This window comes from Rattus norvegicus, chromosome 3, assembly GCF_021556685.1.
Source record: "Rattus norvegicus strain SHRSP/BbbUtx chromosome 3, alternate assembly SHRSP_T2T, whole genome shotgun sequence".
Lineage (NCBI taxonomy): Eukaryota > Metazoa > Chordata > Mammalia > Rodentia > Muridae > Rattus > Rattus norvegicus.
Window position 1 is genome coordinate 156,989,560 of NC_141536.1, and position 25,856 is coordinate 157,015,415.

Here is a 25,856-nt window from a genome sequence, read left to right on the forward strand (position 1 = left end):
AGAAGCAACTGGAAACAGCAGCGAGACGGGTGAGTAAGCAGTGCAGTGGAATACTACACAGCTTATGAAAGGTGGGGGGGGGGGGAATTGCAGCAGCAACTACGCCACAGCCACCTAAGGCAGGGAGTAAAAGCGAATTCCGGGAAGCTTCAGAGAGAGGCTGCTTTCCAGGAGGGGTTCTCAGGCCGACCAAGCCGACTGTTCAGGTGACTGTTCAGAAACACAGGGAAACCACCAGCATGGAACTCAGGGTGCCACCTCTGTGCCTGGAGTGAGGGTGTGTTTAAGAGACCATGCTGAGTTCGGGCGCCATGCTTGCTGGAGGTCTGGTAGCTGCCCCTCGGATGGGGCAGCCTCGATCCCACCACAGCTGAGCCCGAGCGAGCTGCCCAGTGACAATACCACACACAGATCCTCCTGTGAGGGGCAGAGCCCAAACCACGGAAGACTATACACAGCACAAGGACCTCTTTTTTTTTTTGGAGACTGGGTCAGGTAGCCCTGGCTAGCCTTGGGCTCCCTATGTAAACCAGTGATACCAGTGATGTTGCTAAACTCATAATGCTTCTGCCTCCACCTCACCAGGACTGGGGTTACAGGGACCCAGGGTCTCCCACACTCTGTCAACTGAGCCATATCCCCAGGATCTTTCAGAGAGACATGACTGAGCCGGTTACAGCCAGCCAGCCTTCTTTAAACCAGTAGAGGGGCTCAGAGGTCAGTGACTCTGGTTTACATTTGTACTCGAGGGCTATCAATAGGAAGTATGTAACTTTGTAAGTTTGGTTCTTATAACATTTGTATTGTTGACAAAGCTGGTAGAACGCGCAAGACTCAGTCTACACACAGGACTCTTTTTCTGCCTGAAGCCTCCGGCACGCACACAGGAAGAGAGGGTAGGAAGTCCTTATTTAGATCCAACCAATGACAGGGGACAGAAAGACCTGCTCAAATCGGCCATTCAAACCTTAAAACATCAGTTTTGGTAAGGCCAGGAGTTCACAATGGCTCCAAATAAGTCCCGCACAAGCAGCCCTAACTGATCACCAAGGAAGCACGTTAACAAACTGACCTATGCTTTTTTAAATGGTAAATAATGGGGAAGAATTGGGGCATTCATCGGGCTTTCCCCTCTATCTGAATTCTCCCATTGTGGGCGCAGGGAGGTTTCCTTTTATAGACATTTTCCAGCTCACAGGAGAGGAAGGGATAGCTGGATGGGAACAGAGGTCACCCAGAGCAGTGAACCAGGAAATTTGTGGAGGAAGGCACCCCCTCGAAAGTGCTCCTAACCCCCAAGGGTAGGGGCCACCTGAAGCCACGCCCCTTGCAGTGAGGATGCACCCCTCCTGTAAGCTAGTCCTTCAAATACTTGAAAATCTGTCACACCTCTCAAAAGGAGAGGACCAGGTCCCGAACCTCCCCACAGGAACAAAAATGGTTGAAAGAAGCGTGGCCAGGAGAGAGTGCACAGGACAAACCAAGTTTCTGTTTCTTGCAGTAAAAATGGTTAAATACATGCTGGGATAAGCTCATCCTTATGAGACACTGGCAGCGGGGGTGGTGTTTAATGTAGAGAAGCAACAGTATGGTGTGGGGTAAGACAAACTTTGAACCAGGGCCACCACTCTCAGGCTGATTCAAATGCAAACACAGGATAAAATCATAAAAGCAAACATGACGGGCTGGGAGATGGCTGGACAGTAAGTGCCTGCTGTATAGGCACAAGGACCCAGAACTCAGGTAAAACGTTGGGACCCATGGGACCCGCCAGGCTGTACACAGATAATCCCAGTCCTGGGAAGAAAGATGGATCCCTGGGGTTTACTGGCCAGCTAGATCAGTGAGCTCCAGGCTCAGTGAGAGACACTGCCTCAAAAAAAAATAAGGTGACAAGTGAGAGAGAAGACTCAGTGTTGGCTCTCTCTGACCTTCACAGACACAAGGGTACATGTGCACATACATGCACACATGTGCACATACTTGCACACATATGCACATACATGTACACATGTGCACATACATGCACATATACACACATGTACGCACGCACACACACACACAGAGGGAGACAGACAGACAGACAGACAGACAGACAGACAGATTTTAAAAAGTCTTACCCACTTAAAGGTCCCCCAGGCATGAGGAAGAAGAAGACAGGCTAGAAGAGGCTGAGAGAGCTTTCCGGGTCCCCACCTATGCAGGCCACACCTTAAACAGTCACACAGGTCAATTATGCTTCTGAAGTGAATCTCACATTAAATACCTATGGGTCCCCCTGGGAACAGGACTAAGACCAGCCAAGCAAAGGAAGACCAATAGATGGCCTGATGCTAAGTAGCCTAGACCCCTCTTCCCCCATGATGCAGGTGGTGGGGGTGTGAACGTGGGAGAAGCTGCTGTCACTGTGCCTGGGGCCTGCCTGCCTTGACTCTGACTCCTGATGGTTGCTGGGTTGGAACGTAGACCCCCAAGTAGTGGATCCTTTGCTTTTCTGAGGGACCCTGGAACTCCATTTTTCTGTACAATTCCCAGCTTCTTTAACTCTGGCATCTAATCTAGGTATTTAAAACAAAAACACTGTGTGGGAGAGCCAAGCAAAATCTTCACGCTAAGTGCACCCAGGGAACACCGGCGGGCAGTCCACGTGGTAGGAAGACATGGAGGGAGCTGTTTAGTCAGCTTGGGATCAATTCATTTATAGGCGCCCAATAAAGCTGAGAATTTGAAAGACCCCAGCAACTCCTAGAAGTCTGTAAGCACCAGCGTCTGCAGTGGGCACCAGTGTCTGCAGTGGGCACCAGCGTCTGCAGTGGGCACCAGCCTGGACATTTTACAGGCACCCCACTACCATTAGCTCATGCAACAGAATGCCAATTTGTGGAGACTTTTGGGAAAACAGAGAGTAAGGAGTGTCCTTCCAGCTTCTCTGGGACAGCAGAATGAAACCTATATGTTAGTTCACAGCAGGCCATGGTCCCACCATAGACCAGAGCTGGATGCCCCACACTGGCTGCAACGTGACCCAGGGGCTCTCTGCTCTGCTCGCCTGTCCAGAGATCTAGTTTCAGAGCAGTGTAGAGGACAAAACAGACATCGGCCCAAGCGGGCAGGCTTTGCAGCTAAGGACCAGAACAGACACCCCTCCTGCCCAACCCCAAGGGTCTTCCCCTCCACCCACAGACAGAACGGACCATATGGATGGGCGAAGCAGGCCCGGTTCTTCCTTTATAAATGGTCTCAAGGTGACTGGATCCCCAGATCAATAAAAAATTAAAGAGGTGTCAAAAACACCGTGGAAAGGAGCCAAGTTGATGGTTTAATCATTCCCCAAGACCCAGGCCCTTCTCCAGGTGCTAAAACCAAGTCAAACACATATCCAGGGTAAGAGACAAATTTAACAGGACGGGCGAGGATAAAGCCCCAAGGCAAAATCCAAACAGCAGCTCTGTAGGATGGGGGAAAAAGGCTACAAACTCTTCACAAAAGGGCCGTAGGATGGGAGTTAGCACCCTGGGATAGCAACTCCACCGGCTAGCTGTCCACAGCGTATTTACTAATGGGGATGAAAGAACAGGAAACGCCACAGAAGGAAGATTGGGCTAACTTCTGGCCAGTCAGTTCTTAGCCTTCAGCCACGAACTTGCTTTGGGGGGTTTTACTTTTCCATAGAGCAGTAGGCTAGCTCTAGAGCCTTACATATGCATGCAAGATTACTTCATGTGTGGCTTGGGAAATGGAAGCCCATGTACTCCCAGTTTCTCTTGGAGTTGCTGTGACCATCTGTCCTGACACAAGTGAGGTGCCAAGTGGGTCCTGCACACAGGTGCTCACCAAGGCAGAGGGGCCTCTGCCCTAACAGGAATTGAAGTATATGGAGAGGCCTCTGTGACGTTTGCCAATGCTGAGCTATCTGCCCCTCTTGCTAAGCCGTCCATTTTGCCTGTGGTTGCAAGAAAGCAGCCGGGAGGAGGCGGCTGTTCAGCAGAGCCACGTGACTCACAGTGAAAGGCTCTGGTGTGCATGGGGCAATGGCCATTTTGGTTCTCTATGCTGGGCACTGGGTTCTCCCTGCTGGGTGCTCATGGGGGACCTGTTACTCTGGCTTAAAGCCTGAGAGGCCAGTCATTCTGGGACAGGCTTTCTGTGTCTTGGGGTCTCTTGACCTCCAAAGCCAAGGGCCCATCCTCTGAAAACACCTGCCCTGCAGAACCCCAGAGACAGGCAGAGCTCGCCTGAGGCTGGCAGCAGTGGCTGGAAGGTGGCCTCATCATATGAGCCAGCAGCAGGGAACACAGCAGCAGAGAAGACACAGAGGACAGTCGGGAAGGTCTAAGTGGCACAGAAGTGGACAGGAGGGGTAGATGAAAGTGCATTGAGGGACAGAGCCGAGCCACTGCAGGGAAAGGAGATATTCAGACCCACTTGAGCTCGGGTAAGTGATCTACAAACAGTAGCCCTTGCCAGTTCTGTGGGCTTGTCTGTGCACAGGTGGGGTTTTCTGAACCTGGAACTCTCTAAGGAGCCTTTTCTGATTTGACAAGAGGAAGTCTGGCAGGATGAGAGGGAGTCAGGCTAGGTCAACCTCAAGGCTCTTCTTAAAGGCCTAGCTTCTCTTGAGATCAGCATTGCTCAGAGGATATTGGGATAAAGATCATGTTGCCGGCCGCCACCACTGCCACTGCCCAGCCACTGCTGCTGCTGCTGCTGCTATTGGGGGTGGGGCAGAAGGATCTGACCAATGTGACTAACTGCTTACCATGCTTGTGGATCCTTGTCAGAGACATTATAGGGGGCTGGGGGATGGCTGGGGAGATGGCTCAGTGGGTAATGCACTGGGGAGATGGTTCAGTGGGTAATGCACTTTCAGTGCAAGCATGAAGACCTGAGTTCAGATCCCCAGTCCACATGTAAACAGAATACAATACTGTATGCCTGTGATCCCACCTCTCCGACAGCAAGATGAAAGGCAGAGACAGAAGAACTCCCAGGAGCTTGCAGACAGGTAGCCCAGACTACACAGCCAAGAACAATAGACCCTGTATCTGATAAGGTAGAAGGTGAGGAGGGACACCCAGGATGACGTCTGACCTCCACACACATAGTGCACATGTAAGCTTGGGCGCACACACACACACACACACACACACACACACACACACACACAGCACAGCACACACCTTCCTGGGAAGCTCCCATTTTTCTTTTTACAATAACCTTGAGATTTGGAGGCCATTTTCACCCACAGTCGGGGTACAGAGGCCAGACACCCAGGAAGGAAGCCTAGCCAAAATCTCTAGACTCAACAGGTCCCAGACTGAGATCAGACTCACGAACCAGAACTGGCCCTGCTTGCCATGGGATCAGTGTGTAAGGCACCCTGTCCTCCACGATCATGGCAGGAAGAGATCTTGAAGTGCCTTGTGCACAGAGACTGTATGCTGCTCCTCCCGCGGAAGGCAAAGGCAAGGAACTGGATCAGCAGCTGTTCGAGACCACACACAAAATCCCCAGAAGTCCCCAGGGTGAGTGACAGAGGCACTGGCATTAATTCTTTACAAGAAAAAGGGTGGAAAAAAACCTCTTTTTTGCAGGTCCCCAGCAGAGGGCTGTGATACATAAACACAGTCTGTTTACGATGCCCGTATCCCATGGCTCCGTGACTAAGAAAACAGCATAAAAGTAGAAAGGGATAGCTCGGTGGTACACTGCTTACCTAGCCGGCACAGGGCTCTGTGTTCAAACCCAGTACCCAGGCCCATACACAAAGCATTCTGTGAAGATTCAGGCTGTAATGTCGGGGCGACCCGCTTGTGCACTGTTGATTTTGGTGATTATTTGGCGATAATATCGTCCAATAATTAGAGTGGAAAATACTGTTTCCATCCACACAGTGTCTCCTGTTCATGCATTTCCTTTGAAGAACAACGGCTGGTGTTTCCCATACCAGGAGACTCTTGCTCACATGTATGCACAGCGTAGGCTATCCCCACAGGTCACCTCCAGGTTCCAGCCAGCACCAGACCACATCCTCTCACCCCAGGAGGGAGAACAACATCAAGGGTGTCTGCTGAGTTGGGCCCCAGCTCCTTCTGCCCCCACAGTCTCCTTCCTGTGGCTAAGACCCAAGGGCATGCTCATGTCCCCGGGGTCTGCGGTGGGCTTAGTGGTGGACTGACCTGATAACCCTCAAACCACAGTTCACCTGTGGCATCAACATGGCTCCCAGGAGGAGTCACCAGTGGTGAGAGTCCCACCGTGGCTTCGCTCCTGATGGCCACCCTGCGTTCACACTGAGGAAGTATTAGAGGTGACCTACACTCTTGTCCTACTTTGGCACTTTTTAGATGCACCTCGAACAACCCAGCTGGGGGAAAGGTTCTCAGCTCGGTTCCTTCCTCACCCGCCGGGGATTTGCCTTCAACCAAGATGGCTGTGTCCCTAAGAATGCTCCGTGTAAACAGGCAAACCTGGGAAGTCGCTTAACTCACCAACTAGACCACCCGCACTAAAAAAGGATCACTATAGGAAAGAAAGTGTAGGGCGACTTCTTTCCAGAATTTTCCATTTAATATTTTGGACGGAGACTGAACAGGAGCACCTGGAACAGATGAGAGCCCAAAGCTAAGGGAGAAGACCGTCAGCCTCTGGTTGTCCTGGAAACGACACATGAGCTTGACCCTCCCCTTCCAACTCTTGCTTCCCTAGCATCTGTTTCTCAGAGGCAGCCAGAGCCAAAAGAGTACCTAGATCACTGCTTCAGACAACCCCGAACACCACCTTCCACTCTGACCTCAAGGCCACCAGCACCTGCTGTTCCTGCTCCCCAAGATGCCCTTCGTTCAGGAGAGTACCCCGCCCCATGGCTGCCCTGCAGCCCTCAATCTGTGTGAATTCACCTATTTTCCATGATTCAGTCCCTTAGACATTGGCTTCTATGCCTATATCTGTCCTTATAACATAAGGATAAGTCACACAACAAAAATGTCCCACGTGCAAGGCTTTGTGCCCCATTCCCCATCCCATCCACCCAAAGCCCAGAGTAGCGCCTGGCTCAGGAGGCAAAAACTTGGGGGTCTGGGCATGAATGGTGGGAGAGATCATGGGTCAAGGACAGAGAAGAAGGGAAGGGTGAGGTCAGGGAGAGCTGGAGAGGGCAGGGAAGGGACGGGGAGGGACTCGGTTAGTAAACCAGCCACCCCGTGCAATCTGAAATGTCCACTATGGGGCTTCAGGAAGGGAGATGAATTCCAGAAGAGTTTACAGCCAGTAGAGTGCAGGTCAGTGTTTGCAGACCACATGCCAAGGGTGGATGAGAGAGACCCACTCTGCCTGGACTGTCACATTTCCCAGTTCAAGGAAACTTTTGTAAGCATCTTTAACCATCAGAGTGGGGAAGCAGATGAACTCTCAGCCCAAGGAGGAACAGGCTCAGAAAGGCAAGAGCATGCAGAAGTGCAGCCTATAAGAGAGGCACGTGGGGCTGGAGAGATGGCTCAGTGGTTAAGAGCACTGGCTGCTCTTCCAGAGGTCCTGAGTTCAAATCCCAGCAACCACATGGCGGCTCACAACCATCTGTAATGGGATCTGATGCCCTCTTCTGGTGTGTCTGAAGATAGAGACAGTGTGCTCACATACATAAAATAAATAAATAAATAAATCTTTTTTTTTTTTTTGGTTCTTTTTTTCGGAGCTGGGGACCGAACCCAGGGCCTTGCGCTTCCTAGGTAAGCGCTCTACCACTGAGCTAAATCCCCAGCCCCTAAATAAATCTTTTTTTAAAAAAAAAAAGAGAGAGAGGCACGTGGAGGGGCGGTTGGTCATGGCCAAGTCTGGAAGCACTGGGGTGTGGAGCTCCTTGGACCCAAGGGAGAGGCAAAGCAAACTTCTGAGGTCAATGCTTGCCTCTATGCAGAGACCAGGCCTCATGTCCACTGTACCCCTGATCACACACTGCTGGTATGTGGCTCATGTTCTGGGAAGCCAGGTCTGGCTTTATGGGGAGAGAACCCTTTGAATGACAGCTAGAAGGAGGGAGCCAGGCCCAGTCACCCTCAGGTAGACGGAAGCACGTCTCAAGTCCACCTGTCTACAATAAGCCCCAAACAATAGAACTCAGAACCCTGCACCGCAGAGGGATGTGGGGGACTGTTCCCCTGGGGTAGGACCAGGCCTCTCAGGAGAACCCAGAACCTTGGCAATCAAGGGCCAAACTGTGCCCACATCTCACCCTGAACAGCAGGCCACACTGAACAGAACCTATGGAAGAAGACAAGCCAAGCACCAAACAATGGAGAACCAGTGACACCTTACTGCCCTGGGGACACATGGCTCAGGCCCTGAGAGTTTTGGGGGGGGCAAGCATAAATGGAGACACCTGAATATAGCATTTGAAGGACCAGTGCTGGGCTTTGGGCCACACCTCCAGGGCTGTGGGATAATAGAGGACTGAAGACCACAGGAATGGCTCCCCTCAGAGTGTCTAACACATTCTGCTGTCTAGGAAGCACCAGGTCGCCTCCTGGTCTTATAGATTTTTAGTGTCAACCAGGACGACACTCAAGGTTCTGAGATGTCCTGCAACAACCAACCTTTTCACCTTTTAAAGCCACAGACTGACTGTTCCAGCAGAGGACTCGCACCAATTACGGGGTGGAGTTGGGGTGAGGGGGGACAGACACCGTGGAGAAGGTAATGAAGAAAAGAATCCAGCAGGGGGAGCCATCAAATCCCTGGATATCGGAGGGTTGAAACGGGTTGGGAATTGGGGGTTCACCCCAACACACCTGTGAACCTGCCTGTGTCTAGAAAGCCACCTCTGGAGGGCTCACAGGGCCCCCAAGCCCAGCTGCTTCCTCTGTAACAAGGGCCATCCCATCCATAGATCTGTGGAGGTAGCAGACACAGGTGACCACCTCTGACCCACTGAGGTATACACCCGAAGTTCCAGAATGAGCTATCATTCATCTTTAACACACAATGACGGACAAGGTGGGAAGGGGAGGGGTCGGCACATCTCTGCTCCTAGAGACCAAACCAACACCTCCCAGAGGCTGCTGGGAAGCACCTGCCCTGTTCAGACACTAATCCCCTTGCCTCCAATGGGGTCAGCCCCCCGCCTCCACATGTAATGGAATGAGGCTGGTTACACCTGGGGTTCTAGAAGCTTCTACCAGTGAGCTGGAGCTGCGGGCAGGAACAGTTGGCCACTGGGTGTTTCCTTCTCCATTCAGAACCCTTCGTCCCAGATTCCTTACATTGGGAGCTTCAAAGAGAAGTCTCCTCTACCTGTCCCACCCTCAGTGACTTCCAGGTACCCCTTGCTTATCTCTGAGAGCCCAACAACCCCCGTCACGGCTGCTCTGACGACTATGCCTCTGGTCAGGTTATGCACCCACAAGCTGGGGACCCCAACATACAAAGCCTTTTCCCATCCTCTTCCGGGCCCTGCCTCCCTCTCAGCTGAACTCGACGCAGAAGAAACCCGTTGGCACCCTCTATCAATGGTGTCTGTGTCCCAGCAGCATGTGGCAGAGCCCACAGCCCCCATTCATGTTCCTGATAGAGCCCCTTTCAAGGGTTGTGTTCTCTCCTCACTCTCCGCCCCTCCCTCGTGCACAGAAGAGGGCCATAAAACAGGATTTTCCTCTATGGGAAAGAAAGGAGGCTCCTCTCCCTTCCTTTCTGCCTTCCTGCCTCCATCTAGCCATCTAAATGTGGTCACGGAAGGAGTACGGAAGCGGTGAAAACAGACCCAGTTCATGACCTCAGGGGACACCCTGGGGGCCAGAACTCCCTTCGTTGGCCTTTCCTACCGAGTGACTTGAGGGGACACCCATGACTGTCAGCACCTACTCCCATGCTCCCGCAGGGAGACATGCGTGTGTGACACTAAATGTTACCTTATTCTCAGCCCTCAAGTTCAAAGGGGGATCCTGAGACCTAAGGGAGTGGCAGGATACCCTGGGGGCTTCCAGGATGAGGGACACTGAGCAAGCACAGCTTCTTACCGTCATCCAGGTAAGTCTGGTCCAGGTTCTGCTCCTGTTTGACTGTCACTCCACTGGGCAGGGCTTCCTTCTGGTCACTGACCGGGGGTCCGTTTTTGGCAGCTCTTTGGCTCGGGGCAGTCTGTTGTTGGATGACCGTGGGGTAGGACCCTGGGCTCAGCCTCTGACCTTGGTTGACGGGAGGCAGGCCAGGCCTGACAGAGCTGGGGCCGAAGTTCTCACAGTACATGATATGCTGGAACTCCTGGTGACCCCCACCACGAAGCTGCTGGTTGGTGGGTGAGTAGTGGATCACGGGTGAGGCCTGCTGGCTGGCCGAGGAGGTGTGTGGCAAGGTGGAGCCCTGCCCCTGCCCCTGCCCCTGCGAACCAGCATGCACCAGCACAGAACGGTGGGCATCAGCCAGACCCAAGGGTGCTGCCAAGAGGGACGGCTGCTGGTAGCCCAGCAGGCCTGGACTCAGGCTCTTGCTCCTCTGGTAGAGGGCGGCTGCGGGGCTCTGCTGCTGGTAGCGAGCATCAGGGGATGAGAGCCCTGAGCGGAACTGTTGGCAAGGGGCCATGGTGGCCACAAGACAGGAGGGGGACTCGGCCAGCATTGGGTGCTGTGGGTAATATGGCTGGCTCCCCAGGCCTCCGTGGGCGGGGCTGCAGATCAAAGACGGTTCATACTCATCGCTGGGCTCTGTCTTGATGGCGGGGACTGTGGGAGAGAAAAGCACGGGACTGAGGCAATCGTGGCGACCTGTGAGTGTGTGCTGAGGTTAGGAGAAGTGAGCCTGGCTCTGGGAAGCCTAGTGGGTGGAGCATGGCTGGTCTGTTTTCCTTGGGCTATAAGATCTCCCTGGGATTGTCTTCTGGTGACACTTGACCTTGGAATGCCCTTGAACTGCAGGCTTTCCCGGCTGTGGACAGGTGGAGGGTAGGCTTGACCTTACTGGAATCTGCACAGCCTTGTGTCTCAGGGTGGAAGCTGAGAGGAGAAGGCTTGTGGGGACCCCCACCTCCCCTTGACCCATCATCTCCCTGTTGTGCTCCCTCTCACTGGACAAGCTGACAGAATCTGGGATTGCTTGGAGACAAACCTCTGGGAATGTCTAGGGAGGGTTTTCTATTCGGGGTGAATGTGATCCCCTGATCGAAGGCAGCAACAGCCCATGGTCTGGGATCCTGGACTGAATGGAAAGGAGAGGGAGCTACACAGAAGCCTTCATCTCTCTGCTTCCTGACTGATGTGACGTGACCAGCTGCCTCACTGCTGCCGTGCCTTCCCCGCCGTGAACGGCTACATCCCCTCTAAGGGTCAGAGTGAACCTTTCACCTGTCCCTTAAGTTGCTTTTGTCAGGTGCCGGTCACAGCAGGGAGAAAAGCGACTGCCACCCTGCCCCAAATCCAAATCCACACTTAAGCATCACAGGGTCCGAGAGGGAGGGGCAGCTACACAAACAGGCAGCAGGTTGCTCCCAAGTGGGGCTGCCTGCTGACGGTCTGAGTCGAAAGAGACAAAACAGAAGCATAATTCTGACTCAAGGTCCTCAAAGTCACTTCGGAACATGCCTTTCAAAGGCCAGCATCTCTGTTCTGGACTACTAGGGACCTGAGGGTTGGGCCTTGCTGGGGTCCTGTTCCACCTGTCAAACATTGAGGCTCATCTCAGGGAGGCCTTGCTACTGCAGGCCAGGGGAGAACACACCAGAAAGAAGCCTTCTTGCTAAAGGGACTGCTACACATGCAGGCTGATGCAAGGCTCTCCTGCAGACTCGTGTACGGCTCTCCTGCAACTCTAGGGCCCGGGGAACCCAGCGTGTGCTTCTGACGGCAGGTCACTCACACCGGCCCTCACTGGCATCCTCACAGGAATTGCCCAAGCCTGCCCTGCACCCTGATGAGGCTGAGTCCACGAGGCCAGACACGTGGACCAGTCAGTCAGAGGACAGTGATACGCTGTGGGTTTCAGGGCTGGGATTATAGGATTACAGGCCAGTAAACCTTCCCTAACCTATTGGGTAGCAGCAGGGGTGGTGGTGGAGACTTACCCATGGGTGAGTTTTTTCACCCTTCCCCAGTTTACCCTGTGCCCACTCTAGTCACCAAACACATCAGTTACCTTAAAGTTTCGCTGGAACTACTCCATGACGTTAGCTCCACTTTCTCTGGCCTACAGAAGTTCATGAATGAAACCTGGTCTGGCTATGCCTCAAATAACTCCACCCCACCCGTGTGGGGACAGTCAAGGACTCTGAGGGTTCTAGAGCATGTCTATCTTACCCTGAATGTGACCAAACCCACGACAAAGAGGAACAACACGAGCCAACTGCTTAGCTGTCACCACCCAGGAAAATGTAGATTGGCAGCTGCCAATCAAAGAAGTGCCACCCCACACAAGCAAAAACAGTCTCAGAGGGAGTGAGTCCCTCGCCCAGGTAACTCAACTGGGAGCAGAGCTTGGGCGTCCTGAGCCCCTGACCCTGTGCAGGAAGCCAGGGAATATGTCTCACCTGGGTGGTAAGTAAAGTGCTGTGGCTGACTTCGTTTTCTCTTTCCGTTGATGACGTAGAAGTTCACTTTCACGGGCACCCGGATGTGCTTGTTCCGATACTCGGGGATCTCAACAAAAAGCATGTTCTAGAAGGAAGCAGTTGTCATGAACCTGACCACATGTAGCGTGCCCTGTATTCCCACCCAGATCTCAGGCACGTCCACCCAGCCCACCCTACAGCAGGCTGGCTGCTTTGAGCCCTACATTTATGGAGACATTTGACCAAAGGGAATTAAAGGTTTCATCCCGGCAAGGGAAGCTGGTCTAGCAAAGTGTGTGGCGATGTCACGGTCACACACCAGAGGGCCTGGGCTCTGAGTGCTCAGCTCAGGAAGTTCAGTCTGTACTTGCCTTGCCGAGAAACTCTGAGTGCAATGTGTGGAGGAGGGAGTGAGGGATGGAGATGGAGGAGGAGGGAGGGAGAGGAATGGGTGGTGGGGAGGGATGGTGGGGGCGGGGGAGAAGGGAGGGAGAACAGGGGACAAAGACCTCAGTGGGGACACTGAGCTCTCAGGTGGCTGTCTTGGAGGCTTACAGGCTGGCTCTTGTCTTTATCCACTGTAGCTTCCATCTCCCAAATCTGCTGCCCATCTGGAGAAGAGAACAACAGCCTTTGGACGAACAGTAGAAGCCAAGGATGGATTCCACAGACCCATGTTCTCCATCGTATCCCTTTAGCAATGCAAGCCGGTGTGTGTGTGTGTGTGTGTGTGTGTGTGTGTGTGTGTGTGTGTGTGTGTGTGAGCGCGCATGTGTATGTGGGTGCAAATGTGTGCAGGTGTGTGCACATGTGAGTGTGTATGTGTGTGTGCATGTATGCATATGTGTGTGCATGCATATGTGTGTATGTGTGGGCGCATGTATGCCTGGGGGGTGTAAGAATGGGTATATGTGTGTGCACATGTGAGTGTGTGTATATGCATGTGTGTACATGTGTGTGTTTATGTGTGTATGTGTGTATATGTGTGTGCGCATGTGTATATGTGTGTGCCTGTGTGATTATGTGTCTGTGTGTGCATGTGTGTATATATGTATGTGGGGGGGGAGAAGAGAAAGAGAGGGAGAGGGAGGGAAAGGGAGAGAGAGAATGTGTATGTGTGAGAGAGTTGGGGGTGCATACGTGTGTATATGTATGTTTATATGTATGTGTGTACATGTGTGCATATGTGTATATGCATGTTTATGTGTATGTGTGTATATGTTTGTGTATATACGTGTGTGTATGTATGTGTGTGAATGTGACAGAGAGAATGTGCATGTGAGAGAGAGTTGTGAGTGTAAGACAGAGAACTGTATCCGCATATTCTGAAGCTCCTTTGTTAGAGACTAGTGTTCCAGGAGAAAACTCAACAAGTAAAAAGTCGAAGCAACCACAGACTCCACCTTCACAATCTAGTCCAATCCAAATTCCTGTTTCTTGTCCTTAAAATAAAGTCATGTTCTCCATGGCACCCGATTACATTGGTCTCTGTGGCACCTTTTCGCTCTTTCCAAAAGGCCCTCAATCCCAAGGCTGTCTTGGGAGCCTCACTGTGGTCCTAGCTTGTTCTGAGTGTTACCATCCTCTGAGAACACGGTGGTTTAGCCATCCCTCCCAAAACTGGACCAAACAGGTGGCCTGAGGGTGCCTGACTCATGGGTCACCAGGAGGTGAAAAAACCCCCAAGCCACCCACACCTTCTCTGGGCTCTCATGAGAGTCATGAGAGCAGATGACACAGCTCTGCTAAGCAGTGGCTTCTCCTTCTCAGGGGCAGACGGCCGTTGATTCCCTGAGTCTGAGGCCAGCAAACAGGGCCAAACAAAACTCTTTATTTTCAAATTATAGATTTCTCTACTGACCACCTACACTGCCTGCTAGGCCATTTTCACTCAAACAAAACATTTCCACGAGGGCTTCCAGGGTGTTTGTGGAACGTGAGTGCTGAAGGATATTAAATGGTTTTATGAGAAAGGGAACATTCTCGAAGCTAGTAAATGCTCGGAAAGTGCTGAGTCAACGTCCAGTGGGTTCCTCGACACGGTAGAGACCTCACCCTGCTCACCACAGTGGGTTGTGACACAGAACACACCCCAACATCTGGCCTCAGAACCCCCTCTTTCTGGAGCTATGCTCTTAGTGTCTGCTGTGATCCCTTGGCTCCTCCAGCTCTGAGGGTTGGCCAGAGAACGTGGGCTGTGAGCAGCATTTGAACTTAGTGGCCTAGGAACCCCTCCATCCCCCCAAACTAACAAAAATCCTGTGATTGCTACAGAATAGGTGTGACTGGAGGTTCTCGCCAGAGCTCTTTGTAACAGCCAAGGGTCTAGTCTTGGACTTCAGTGAGCTGCAATTCTGAATTTGAACTCTAGCATCTATGTAAAAGGTCAGCTATGGCCACATTTGTGCCTGAACCCCAGTACTGTAGTGAGTGACAACAGGAGGCTCTCTGGGGCTTACTAGTGCCAGCCTAGTTCCAGGCTCAGTGAGAGACCTCAGCTTGAAAGTATAAGGTGAAGCATCCTCCTCGACTGTTGTTCAGGCACACACAGGCGTGCAAACCCACACACACACCATGCTCCCAAAGTAAGGTGGAGAAGGATAGAGGAGGACTCTCAATGTCAACCTCTGACCTCCACATGCACATATGCATGTGACCACAAATGCTTCACAATAACACACACACACACACACACACACACACACTAGAGGACACCAACCTCTGACCTCCATATGCACACATATGGATACATGTGTTCACAAATACATACATACATACATACATACATACATACATACATACATACACACACACACACATACACACAGTAGGATAGAATAGAGGAGGACACCAACTTCTGACCTCCATATGCACACATATGGACGCAGGTGCTCACAAATATACACACACATACATACATGCATGCATGCATGCATACATACATACATACATACATACATACATAATACACACACACACACAGATAGAGAACAATAGAGGACACCAACCTCTGACCTCCATATGCACACATACGGACGCATGTGCTCACAAATACATACATACATACACACACACACACACACACACACACACACACACACACACACACACAAAGATAACAGGGAGAGTCATTCTTCTTAGTTTTAGATCCCCATGGAAGGGACCAGACAGTCTTGGCTGTCTAACAACAGCATTGTAGTGATGGAATATACAAAATTGTCGTCAGCTGTAATGGCTGCTGAGGGGCCAGGAGAAGCCACTCCAAGGGCAGGAGAAACAGTGGCCAAACAGACACCAAAGGCACCTGGCCGATGCCATCAACACCCAGCTCTGAGGGTTGGCCAAAGAATGTGGGCTGTGAGCAGCATTTGAACTTAGTGGCCTAGGAACCCCTCCACCCCGCAAAAGTAACAAAAATCCTGTGATTGCTACAGAACAGGTGTGACTGGGCAAGGGCCCAAACAGAGCTAGTCAGGGTAATCCTCCTCCTCATGTGAGATGGGTCCAAGGTCACTGACAGAGGCCCAGGCTACACAGCCAGGCTCTGTGGGTTCCAACCCTGCTCGCTAACTGCGTCATGAATGCTGAGCCGGAAACCCACACCCCAGGAAACTGTAAGGGTTTTCCCTCCTGCCCAGCCTCTCAGTGCCTGAGGTTAATTCCACACGAGCCTCACTACTTTGAGGAGCACTTGGGAGGCTGAGAAAGGGGCCAGCCTTGCCTACAGAGTGACTCTCAAGAAATAGACAAAAAAAAAAAAAAAAAAAAAGGCCAGAGATGGAAGAAAGGAAGGGGTACAGTTGGGTGGGTTTCCAAGGCTCGCGTCCCTGGGAGGGCCAGACAGAAAACGGTCAAGAACTTTGAACTGAGACCTCACGCTTCCAGCCCGTCTTCCGTCCTTGGTTTGTGGCAGAGGAAATGCTGACCTGCAGAATGGCAGTGTTCATGAATGGGTATCACCATGGTTTATGACAGATATGCTCTTTGGTTCTCTGGATCCAGGAGAAAAGGGTGTGGCCGCCCACCGGGATACTGCCAGTAAGATCTTGGATACGGCCTAGAGAGGAATCAACTCAGCACCATCAGAAGAGAACCTAAGGCTCAAAGGACGTGTGTGTAAAAATACAAGCCATTAGCTCCCGTCAGTCCAACTGAATAGCAAAAGAGAGGCTTCCAGTAGACCAGCAGAGGAAGGCCACCGCTCTGAGAGGCTGAGAAAGGACATCTCTAGTCACCCCCACTGTAAATGGCCGATTCATGGGCCCCTCCTTGCCTCCTGCACCCCTTGACACTGCCACGGCTCTCAAGGGTCTGTATATTCCAGCTACTGTCCTGGCTACTGGAGGCACCTACCATTCTTAACCCTTAATACCTGTCCTGGTTCCAATGTCTCTTGTCCCTCAGATTCCAGTCTGCGCCTCCATATGCTATCCACCAGGCACGGCTGGCCTTTAAGAGTCCCAGTCAGAGAGCGGAGCACTGGTCACAGGGCTCCCAGAGGAAATAGCCAGACTAGAGCTGGCAGGATTAGGCACCTGGGCTGGACACACCCGTGTGTCATTCCACCTCCCAGAGCTTGGGTATCAGCTCCTGTTCTTAAGACGTGGGTGTCCTGAGGACGCCGCTGTGCTGGGCAGGGCCCTCTGGAGCTGGTGGGTGAGGGGTGTGGGAAGAGCGTGGGTGTCAGGGGAAATGCCCGCCCCACTCCAGTGGGCTGGGAGGCCTGGGTGACACACCGCCTAGAACCCTTTTAGGAAATGCCCTGCAACCGTGCCAACTCTCTGTCTCCTGCGGCACTCAGCCATTTTATTCCAAACTTTGTAACAAACAGACCTGGCCTGAAGTCCTTGCCTGCCCCAATTAGCTGTGTGGCCTTGGATGACACTGTGTCTCCCTGTCATCTCCTGGTGATGTATGGATCATTTCATAGAGCCTGGTAGATGTCCCTTCAGGGCTGTTCAGTTGGAACCCGCACGTTATCTGAAACACGGGCTCGTCTCTCAACACGAGTTAAAAGTGAAAATGCGGACATTTTAAAGCCAGAACCTCGTAGGGATTCTCTGTTTGCAATTATGAATGTCTACCTGCAGGGCGTGGCCGGAATCTACAAAGAAATGGCGCTGAGGTGGGGTCTCTTCCAGGACATGGCAACATGGCTCCCTGATGCTTTGCTCTGAAGAATGGGTCTTTTCAGAGGACTGGAGAGACAGCTCGGAGGTTGGAAGTACTCCCTGCTCTTGCACAGGACCCAGGTTCCATTCCCAGCACTCACAGGGCAGCTCCAGGGCGCCTAACTCCCTCTTCTGGCCTCTGTGGGTACTGCACTCACAAGGTGTGCATCTACATAACTAAAAAAACCCAAATCTTTAATACATAGAAAGTATTTTAATGGGTCTTTTCAAGCTGGGTGTCACAGCACACACCAGTAATCTCGGGCCTTGGGAAGGGAAGATAAGCATTCTTTGTTTAATGAAAAAAAAATGGTCATGGAAGGAACTCACAGCGACGGGCTGCCTAGATCCATTATAACAGTCTAGGCCAATAAAGGACAGAAGGACAAGAGGAGGGTTCCAAGGGTGGGTGTGTGGGCTAACGTAGAGTAAGAGGATGGGTATATGGACAGGAACGTAGGAGGATGGATAGATGTATGGGCTGGTGGGTGGATGGATGGATGGATGAATGGGTGGGTGGGTGGATAGATGGATGGGTGGATGGGTTGATGGATGAATGGGTGGGTGGACAGGTGGGTGGATGGATGGATAGATGGTTGGGTGGGTGGATGTGTGGGTGGATGGATAGGTAGATGGATGGATGGATGGATGGATGGATGGATGGATGGATGGGTAGGTGGATTGTAGGTGGGTGGATGGATGGATGGATGTGTGGGTGGATGGATAGGTAGATGGATGGATGGATGGATGGATGGATGGATGGATGGATGGATGGATGGGTAGGTGGATTGTAGGTGGGTGGATGGATGGATGGATGTGTGGGTGGATGGATAGGTAGATGGATGGATGGATGGATGGATGGATGGATGGATGGATGGATGTGTGGGTGGATGTGTGGGTGGATGAATGGATGGATGGGTAGGTGGATTGTAGGTGGGTGGATGAATGGATGGATGGATGTGTGGGTGGATGGATGGGTTGTGGGTGGGTAGATAGATAAACGGATGGGTGGGTGGATAGATGGATGGATGGGTAGATAGATGTATACGTAGACATCAGTTATGCCAATACTGGGCAGTCCTTTGAATAAGGCATATCTATATTTTCCTAACAGGGAAGCACACCGGTTTTTATTAGAAAGCATCACAGTTTACAGGTCAGCGTGTGTGGCATGACACCGCCATCTTGAACATCTATAAACATGGTTGCTTGGACATAGGCAACTACAGGCTTTGGGGTGCTAGTCTGCATAGCACCCCACCTCAAAGCAAAACACTACAAAAGTCAGGGAGCCTGGGTTCAAGTCACACCTTGGCTGGGCTTAGCTGCGGAGACATTAGAGCAACGCCTTCCTACCTCCCCTCACTCATTCAAGACACAGGGACTAGGATTCGGGTTCTAACCTGCTTGCGTTTTAACCTTTGGTTTTGTTTGTTTGCTTGTTTTTGTTTTTTAAATCAACTGGTGTAACTTGGGCTGGCTTTCCAGCTCTGTTGTGTAAGTGAAGATGACCTTGAACTCCTGATCTCCTGTCTCCTCCAACATGCAAGGGTTGTAGGCATGTACCTCCACACCCAATTTACTCCGTGCTGGAGATAAAACCCAAGCCCTCATTCCTGCTAGACGGGAACTCTCTACCAACTGCGCTACATTCCCAGTCCCTTAACCTCGCTTTAACTGAAAAAAAAAATTCTCTTAGGAAAGACGTATATGGCATTCACCTGCTTACCCACCTGTCCACAGACACCCTTGGGTCCACAACCACAGTGACAGCTCAGCATAGACACTGGTTCAGGTGAGGTGGCACCGACACCGCAGGCCCCAGTCAGGTGTAGCAACAGGAATAAGGATCCTCCTGCCTTCCAGGGGTCACCAGAGCTCACGACAGAGACTCTCCTGGGATGGGGACCTTGCCTCTGCCCCCAACCCTCCTGGTGCTCATGGCCACTTCACCTCTGTCCCCTGCTCCTCATGACTCCTGGAGCCACCCAGCCTTCTCCAACCTTCATGCCACAGCGGTTGTAGCTTCTCTCACGGGGAAGGAGCAGGTAATGTGGGGCAAGAGAGGACCATACCAAACTCATGGGACTCAGCCCCCAGGGGACTTTCCGGTCACAGCCCAGTATCTCCTATTCCCCAGTTCCCAACCCCACTGCAGTTCTAGAGCTCAGACATGCTGGCCCCTGTGCAACACAGAGATGTGAGAGGAGAGGACTCAGTGCGTGGCTGCCATGTTGAGATGAAATGAAGGGATCTGGTCTTTGGAGCAGATATTTGGGGAAACTCCCTCGGTCTAAAGGGAACAGGGCATGGCAGCCAGCACAGAGAAGGCCCTTGTGGCCTTAGTCAAAAGGGAAAGAAGGGAGTCAGGGGTCTTGAGAAAAGAGGCTGGGGTAGAGAAGCCTTAGCAAGGCTGCAGGGAAAGGTGGGAGTGAGGGCTCAGCTTAGCAGACAGCACAGGCTTTGGGCGTCCTCATTAGGCAATCTCATCGGGGTGCACAGAGGAAGGAAGGGGGTGACAGAGAGAGGTATAGAGGGATAGATGGATGGATGGAGGGAGGGAGGCAGGAAGGGTTGGTTGGGGGATAGAGAGAGGAGGCAAGGATGGATGGATGGATGCATGGATGCATGGATGGACAGACGAGTGGACAGATGGATGGATGCATGGATGAATAGATGCATGATGGATGGATGCATGAGCGGATGCATGGATAGACAGATGGATGAATAGACAGATGGGCGGATGGATGCATGGATGGACAGATAAACAAGATGGACAGGACTAGGGATAGTGCTTGGTTCTCAGAGTCACTGCCTGTCCTGCACAGGTCCAGGGCACTGCTACCTAGTACTTCATAAACCGGGCACTCAGGAGGTAGAGGCAAGACGAGCGGAAGTTTATTGTTACTTTCAACTACACGGTGAGTTCAAGGCCATCCCAGGCTATGAGACCCTGTCTCAGACAAACAGACAAACGAACAAAACAGACGAGCAGAAGGAGAGAGAAATGGGGATGAGCAAAGGGAACAAAATGGAGGGAGGGAGGGAGGGGGGAGGGAGGGAGGGAGGGAAGGAAGGAAAGGAGAGGGTGGTGCCATCACTCTCGGGAGGAGCCAGACAGCTTTCAGGAGAACGAGGGCAAGCAGATATAGCGCTAGCGCTTGGGTCCTGAGCTGCCGCTGGGCTGACGCTTGTGTGGAGGAAACCCAAGAGTCAGTTCTCTTAGGAAACCAGGCCTGAGGCAGCCCAGCCCGGTGCTGCACCAGGTAAATGGAGGTGCTCAAGTCACTTTGGCCTGCATTTATGCTGGTTAGCTGGCTTCAGATGGTCCTTCTTAGAGCACGGCTCAGTCGGAAGGGTCGGGGATGACCCTTAGCTTAGGGCCTCATGGGGACACTGCCTGGACAGACTTAACAGATCTGCAGAAGCCACTGGATTCCTGCACCAAGCCTCTCTCCTGACCCAGTGGCTTGGTGGGGCTCATCCCAGGCCAATACGGCAGCACTTCGTCCATTTCCCAGTATCCACTTGTCCCTCTTCCTGTCCACACTTGGGGAATCACCACCTCCATCAACTTCCCACTGCCTTGGGGACAAACACAAACTCCCCTCTGTGCTTACAGGTCCCAGAAGAGATCTCTCCGATGCTTCTCATCCCGGTGCCCACAGTGCCCATCCCCATCGCCGCCAGGCTCCTGTAACAATCCTCTGTCCTGAGACACTCTTCCTTACAGTGTCTGTGCATCTTTTGTCTCCTCCTGTAAGGTTCTTCTGAAGCCATTTCTTCTGGAAAGTACCTGATCTCTCACTTCCCAGAGTTGCCAGATTTCCCCGATGAAAGCAGAGGCTGTCCAGTCATACTCAGACTTCGGGCATCAAGTTCTACTTCCTACAGCCATGCATGCCTCTCTCGTCACTAAGCAGCTCACGGCTTGTCTGAGGGTCACAGGAAGCTAGCATCCTGCACACCCAGCCCTGCTGCAGACTCTGGTCCAGCCTATAAACAAGCCTGAAGTATTCCACTCCCAGGGCAGAAACCTTATCTGTCATGTGCTCTTGACACGCAGTAGGTGCTCAATAAATGCACAAAGGGAGGTGTGGAAGCCCTGGAGGCCAGACTAGTGGCAGTCTACTTTGCACAGAGGCTCTTTAAGCTCTGCCTCGCCCCGACCACTTTCTGCAGTCTCTGTCCTCAGAGCTGAGCCTCATCTATAGACAACCGCAGGTTGCACACACTAGGAGCCCTGGGAACCAGGAAACTGGGGTTTGGGGCCCTGCCCTCCACTGCTCAGTTCTGTCACCTCAAGGAAGTCTGTGGACCTCTGTGTGACTCAGCACCCCCATTCTTGGAGGGGGGAAGGGAGGGGGCTGCCATCACTCCAGCACTGCTAGGCCAGGACACCAGAAGTCTGAAGGCTCTCCATGGGAAAGAGGTCCACTGGGCCAGGAGGGACACTTCTAACAGCCAAGAAAGCCAATGGTCCTGCCTTGTAGACTCCATGTAGCAAGATCAGAACTCCAAGGCACCCACTGTGTGCCTATACATGTAATCTTGATCTCCTGTTTACGTTAAAACACCATTGTCCTCATTTTAGTGTTGGGGAAACTGAGTCCCCAGGTATACAGCAGAAGACAAATTGGGTATTTTGATGTATACTCCAAAGCCATGGACCTGCAGGGTGGCTGGCTCACTAGGGCTTTTGGCACCAGCTCTCTCTCTCTCTGTCTCTCTCTCTCTCTGTCTCTCTCTCTCTCTGTCTCTCTCTCTTTCTCTCTCTCTCTTTCTCTGTCTCTCTGTCTCTCTGTCTCTCTGTCTCTCTCTCTCTCTCTCTCTTTTCTTATTAAGTGTTTTCCATTTTTGATGGTTTTGGACAGGGTATTGTTATGGAGTGCAAGCGGGGTTAGACCTTGTTTTGTAGCTAAGAGTGGCCTTGAACTTCTGGTCTTGCCACCTCCAGCTTCTAGGTAAGGGCTGGGGTTAAGGTTTAGCATCCAGTATGATGCCCAGACTATTGATCAACTAGTGCTGGGGACGGAAGCTGGGGCTTCACAGGTGCTAGGCAAGCACTCTACCTACTCAGCCACATTCCAGTTTCCTCTTCCCAAGGGCTGGGGTGCGAGGCATCCACCACGATGCCTGGGCTCTGCCCATTCCTAAGGGTGCAAACACTCCGACTCAAGCTGACCAGGAAACTCCTTCCTCTGTGGCCTCTTCCCAGAATTCCACGGGGAATGAGGATGGCGGTGAGGACGCACTTTCTCCGAGAGAGTGGCCTGGGAGTGCAGGGTAGGTGGGAGAAGGAGCAGCTTGAGGGCCTCGGGAGACTGACCTGTGCGAAGAGGCTGGGCCGCACACTCAGCTCTCTGAAAATAATGTGTTTTCTGTCTCCGGCGAGGCCTCAGAACGGCTGTCTGGCCTCTGTCTTTGGAGGCGGTTAGAGTATGGCACTGGCCTCCAGTGAGTCACTGAGGGCAAAGATCCCCTGAATCTTAGTCATGCCATCCAGCCTGGAGTCAGTACTGCTCAGAGAAGCCCACCCCCACCTCCGGGCCCCAGGAAGCCACACCCCACATGACAGAGAAATAGGTGCAGGAGGGGGTGTTGAAAAGGTACCTGGGATTCCCTCGTCACCCCCGCTCACGGAAGAATTACTTACTGAGCAAAAATGTTTCAAACTGTATTTTAAGCGCATACACGATTCTATTTATTAAACAAAGCCCAAAATGATATAGCCTCTGGGAACCTGGGAATAATAAAGTGAGTCACGGCTGGCCTCGGTGACTCAGTGGGAAAAAGGGAATTCCACCGCCCACGCCTCCTCTTGAAAAAAAAAAAAAAAAAGAATCAATTTGCCTTCCCGACAGGTGATGGGAGCCTCTGCCATCAGACCGAGCCAAGAAAACCATCCAACAAACCGAGGAACCCGCTTCAAAACCTTTTAGTTGTAGAGTTGAGTAATTTGATGTGGGCTTGCGTCCAGCCTACGCCCCCGCGGGACACAGAGAGCCCGGGAGTGGCTTGGCCAGGGCCAGGGGCCTGAATTAAGAAGGACTTACCAGCTGAAGAATTCCAAAACCCTGTATCACATGGAGGAACCTTCCAAAACACTGGATCACGCCAGCCTCGAGAGTCGCCTGGAGTCATGGCAACCCTGTCTCCTCAACCACACGGCTTGTGTTTTTGTGTCCTTAGATTTTTTCCTGTTTTGCAATGTTTTGCTGGGACCCCCGACTCTGCTCAGGGCCAGGGGCCAGGGGCCAGGGTTCCTAGCAAGGGCAGGAACGGCCTGGCCTCCCAGCCTGACCTTCCCTGACAGGCTACGCATCGTTTATTTTTCAGAGCACACAGGAACAGTACTACCCTCTTGACTTCTCTTGGACGTGACAACATGGCACACCGTAGGGTTCCAGATCTTTCCCCGGTTGGGGGGGGGCTAACCCAGGGTGTCTCTGGTTTGATATCGTTGGACCTCAGTCAACTCGTCTGTAAAATGGGAGATAGTACAGCTGCTTCTCATGGCGGGAGGGACAACGAAGGGGGACACTGCCTTCCTTCAGCACAACACACATGCACACTTAGCAGACATAATGCTACCATTGTGAGTGTAGCAGCAAACAGCGTATTATCCCTGCTCCCCAGGAACCGACAGTCGAGTATGGGAGCCAGAGGTCCCAAGAGAGAGGAGATAGACAGGTGGAACTCTGAGTGCCACCTGAAGAATAAAGAGTATCGAAGGGACAGGAGATGACATTGGGTTGAGGGGAGGGGCGGTTGAGCCACGAGCATTTGAACACGAACGCCTCTCGGGGGAGAATGGCTTCCGTGTAAGAGGAGACACGGTACTCGAGGGAACAGGGGCAGAATGTTACAGAGCCAGCAGCACAAGCGAAGATCCTGGGGCAGGAAGGAGCACGGAGCATCTGAAGACAGAGCGAGCAGGAGGGTTTCTCTGCAGCCGGGAAAGCCAGGGGGAGAGACGGTCAGCTGAGATCAGAGAGATGGGCAAAGGCTGAGTCTCACAGGTCCCTGCAGGTCCTACGAAGAATTAAAAATAGGACCAAAACTCACAATAATCCTTATTATGAATGCTGCTATAAATAGAACCGCGCTTTCCAAAACACGGGGCTCTCCTAACTCAGGCACCCCGCAGCCCCCCCATCCCACCCCACCCCCGCCTTGCTGTTTTTCCACCTCCTCAGCTGGTCCTCCTGATGGAGAGGAAAGTGCCAAGCCCGTTTTAGTGGACAGCTATAAAAAGCATACTGAGGCTCCCGGTGCTGATGACCAAACTCTGGGGCTAAGATTAGCCTGAAGCTGTCACCTTTCCTAATGGGAACAGCAGCTGGGATTCCCCTGCCTTGGAAAACTTTGGCCACCCCACCCTACATGCAGCACCCACTGGCCAAGTGTCCATGGAGATGGACACAGGACTGGTTTTGGAAAAACCAACTTTAGCTACACGGATCCCCCTGCAGGAGGTAAAACCTCAGGGTCAAAAGAGCAGACTCTGTGCCTTGCAAATATTAAAGTTCCCCATCAGGGCTGAGAGGAGCCACACGCCCATCTCAGGGAAGCCCACTTCTTGGGGGGATACTTGGGGTGCCTCAGAAGCCTCGCTGGTCCCTGAGATCCTGGAGTTAATGTGAAAGACTCTCCCCAGTGAAACCGATACCGTAATCAACAATTCAGCAGAACTCAGGGTTCTCCACCACTACAACCCGGTTCAAGTCCATGCTTTGAGGAAGGTGAAGGGTCTTAGAGCAAATCAACCCTGGTCTGAGCTTTCATAGAGCCTGCAGGCAGACTGCCTGGACTTGAGACTTATCCCTACCATGTACCAGCTGTGTGACCTTCATTAAGTTATCTAACCTCTCTGTGCTTGGAGTCTCAGCTCTTGAACTTGGGGGAAAGTAGCTCATTTGGAGGCCTATCGGACTGCATAACCTAAGCATAACCTAAGCAAATGCTTAGAGCAGAGCAGAGTGGCTATTGCTTTTGACCATTTCCTGGCTTTCTGGGTGAACTCCTGTTCTTCCATTGAGGAGTGCAATGGTAATGAAAAGAAAGAAAGGGTTTATTCAGCTTCCGGTTGTGGGTCAGAGTTTAGTGTCCGGGGCTTGAGACAGCTGGTCACCTAACATCCATAATCAAGAACA

The 25,856-nt window shown here is 52.2% G+C and overlaps 1 protein-coding gene across 9 annotated transcripts in view; it reads right to left on the reverse strand.

Annotated features, from left to right (window-relative positions):
• The window catches only part of Nfatc2 (nuclear factor of activated T-cells 2), a 132,137-nt gene that overhangs the window by 17,549 nt on the left and 88,732 nt on the right, over nucleotides 1-25,856 (reverse strand). For 6 of the 9 annotated variants that reach the window (XM_087652414.1, XM_087652415.1, XM_087652412.1 and 3 more), the window contains 3 exon segments: nucleotides 13,085-13,140; nucleotides 12,509-12,635; nucleotides 10,011-10,712 (listed from right to left, as the gene is read on the reverse strand). In XM_087652414.1, the coding sequence (XP_087508540.1) occupies nucleotides 10,011-10,712; nucleotides 12,509-12,635; nucleotides 13,085-13,140 (885 nt within the window). 9 annotated transcript variants of the gene reach the window in all.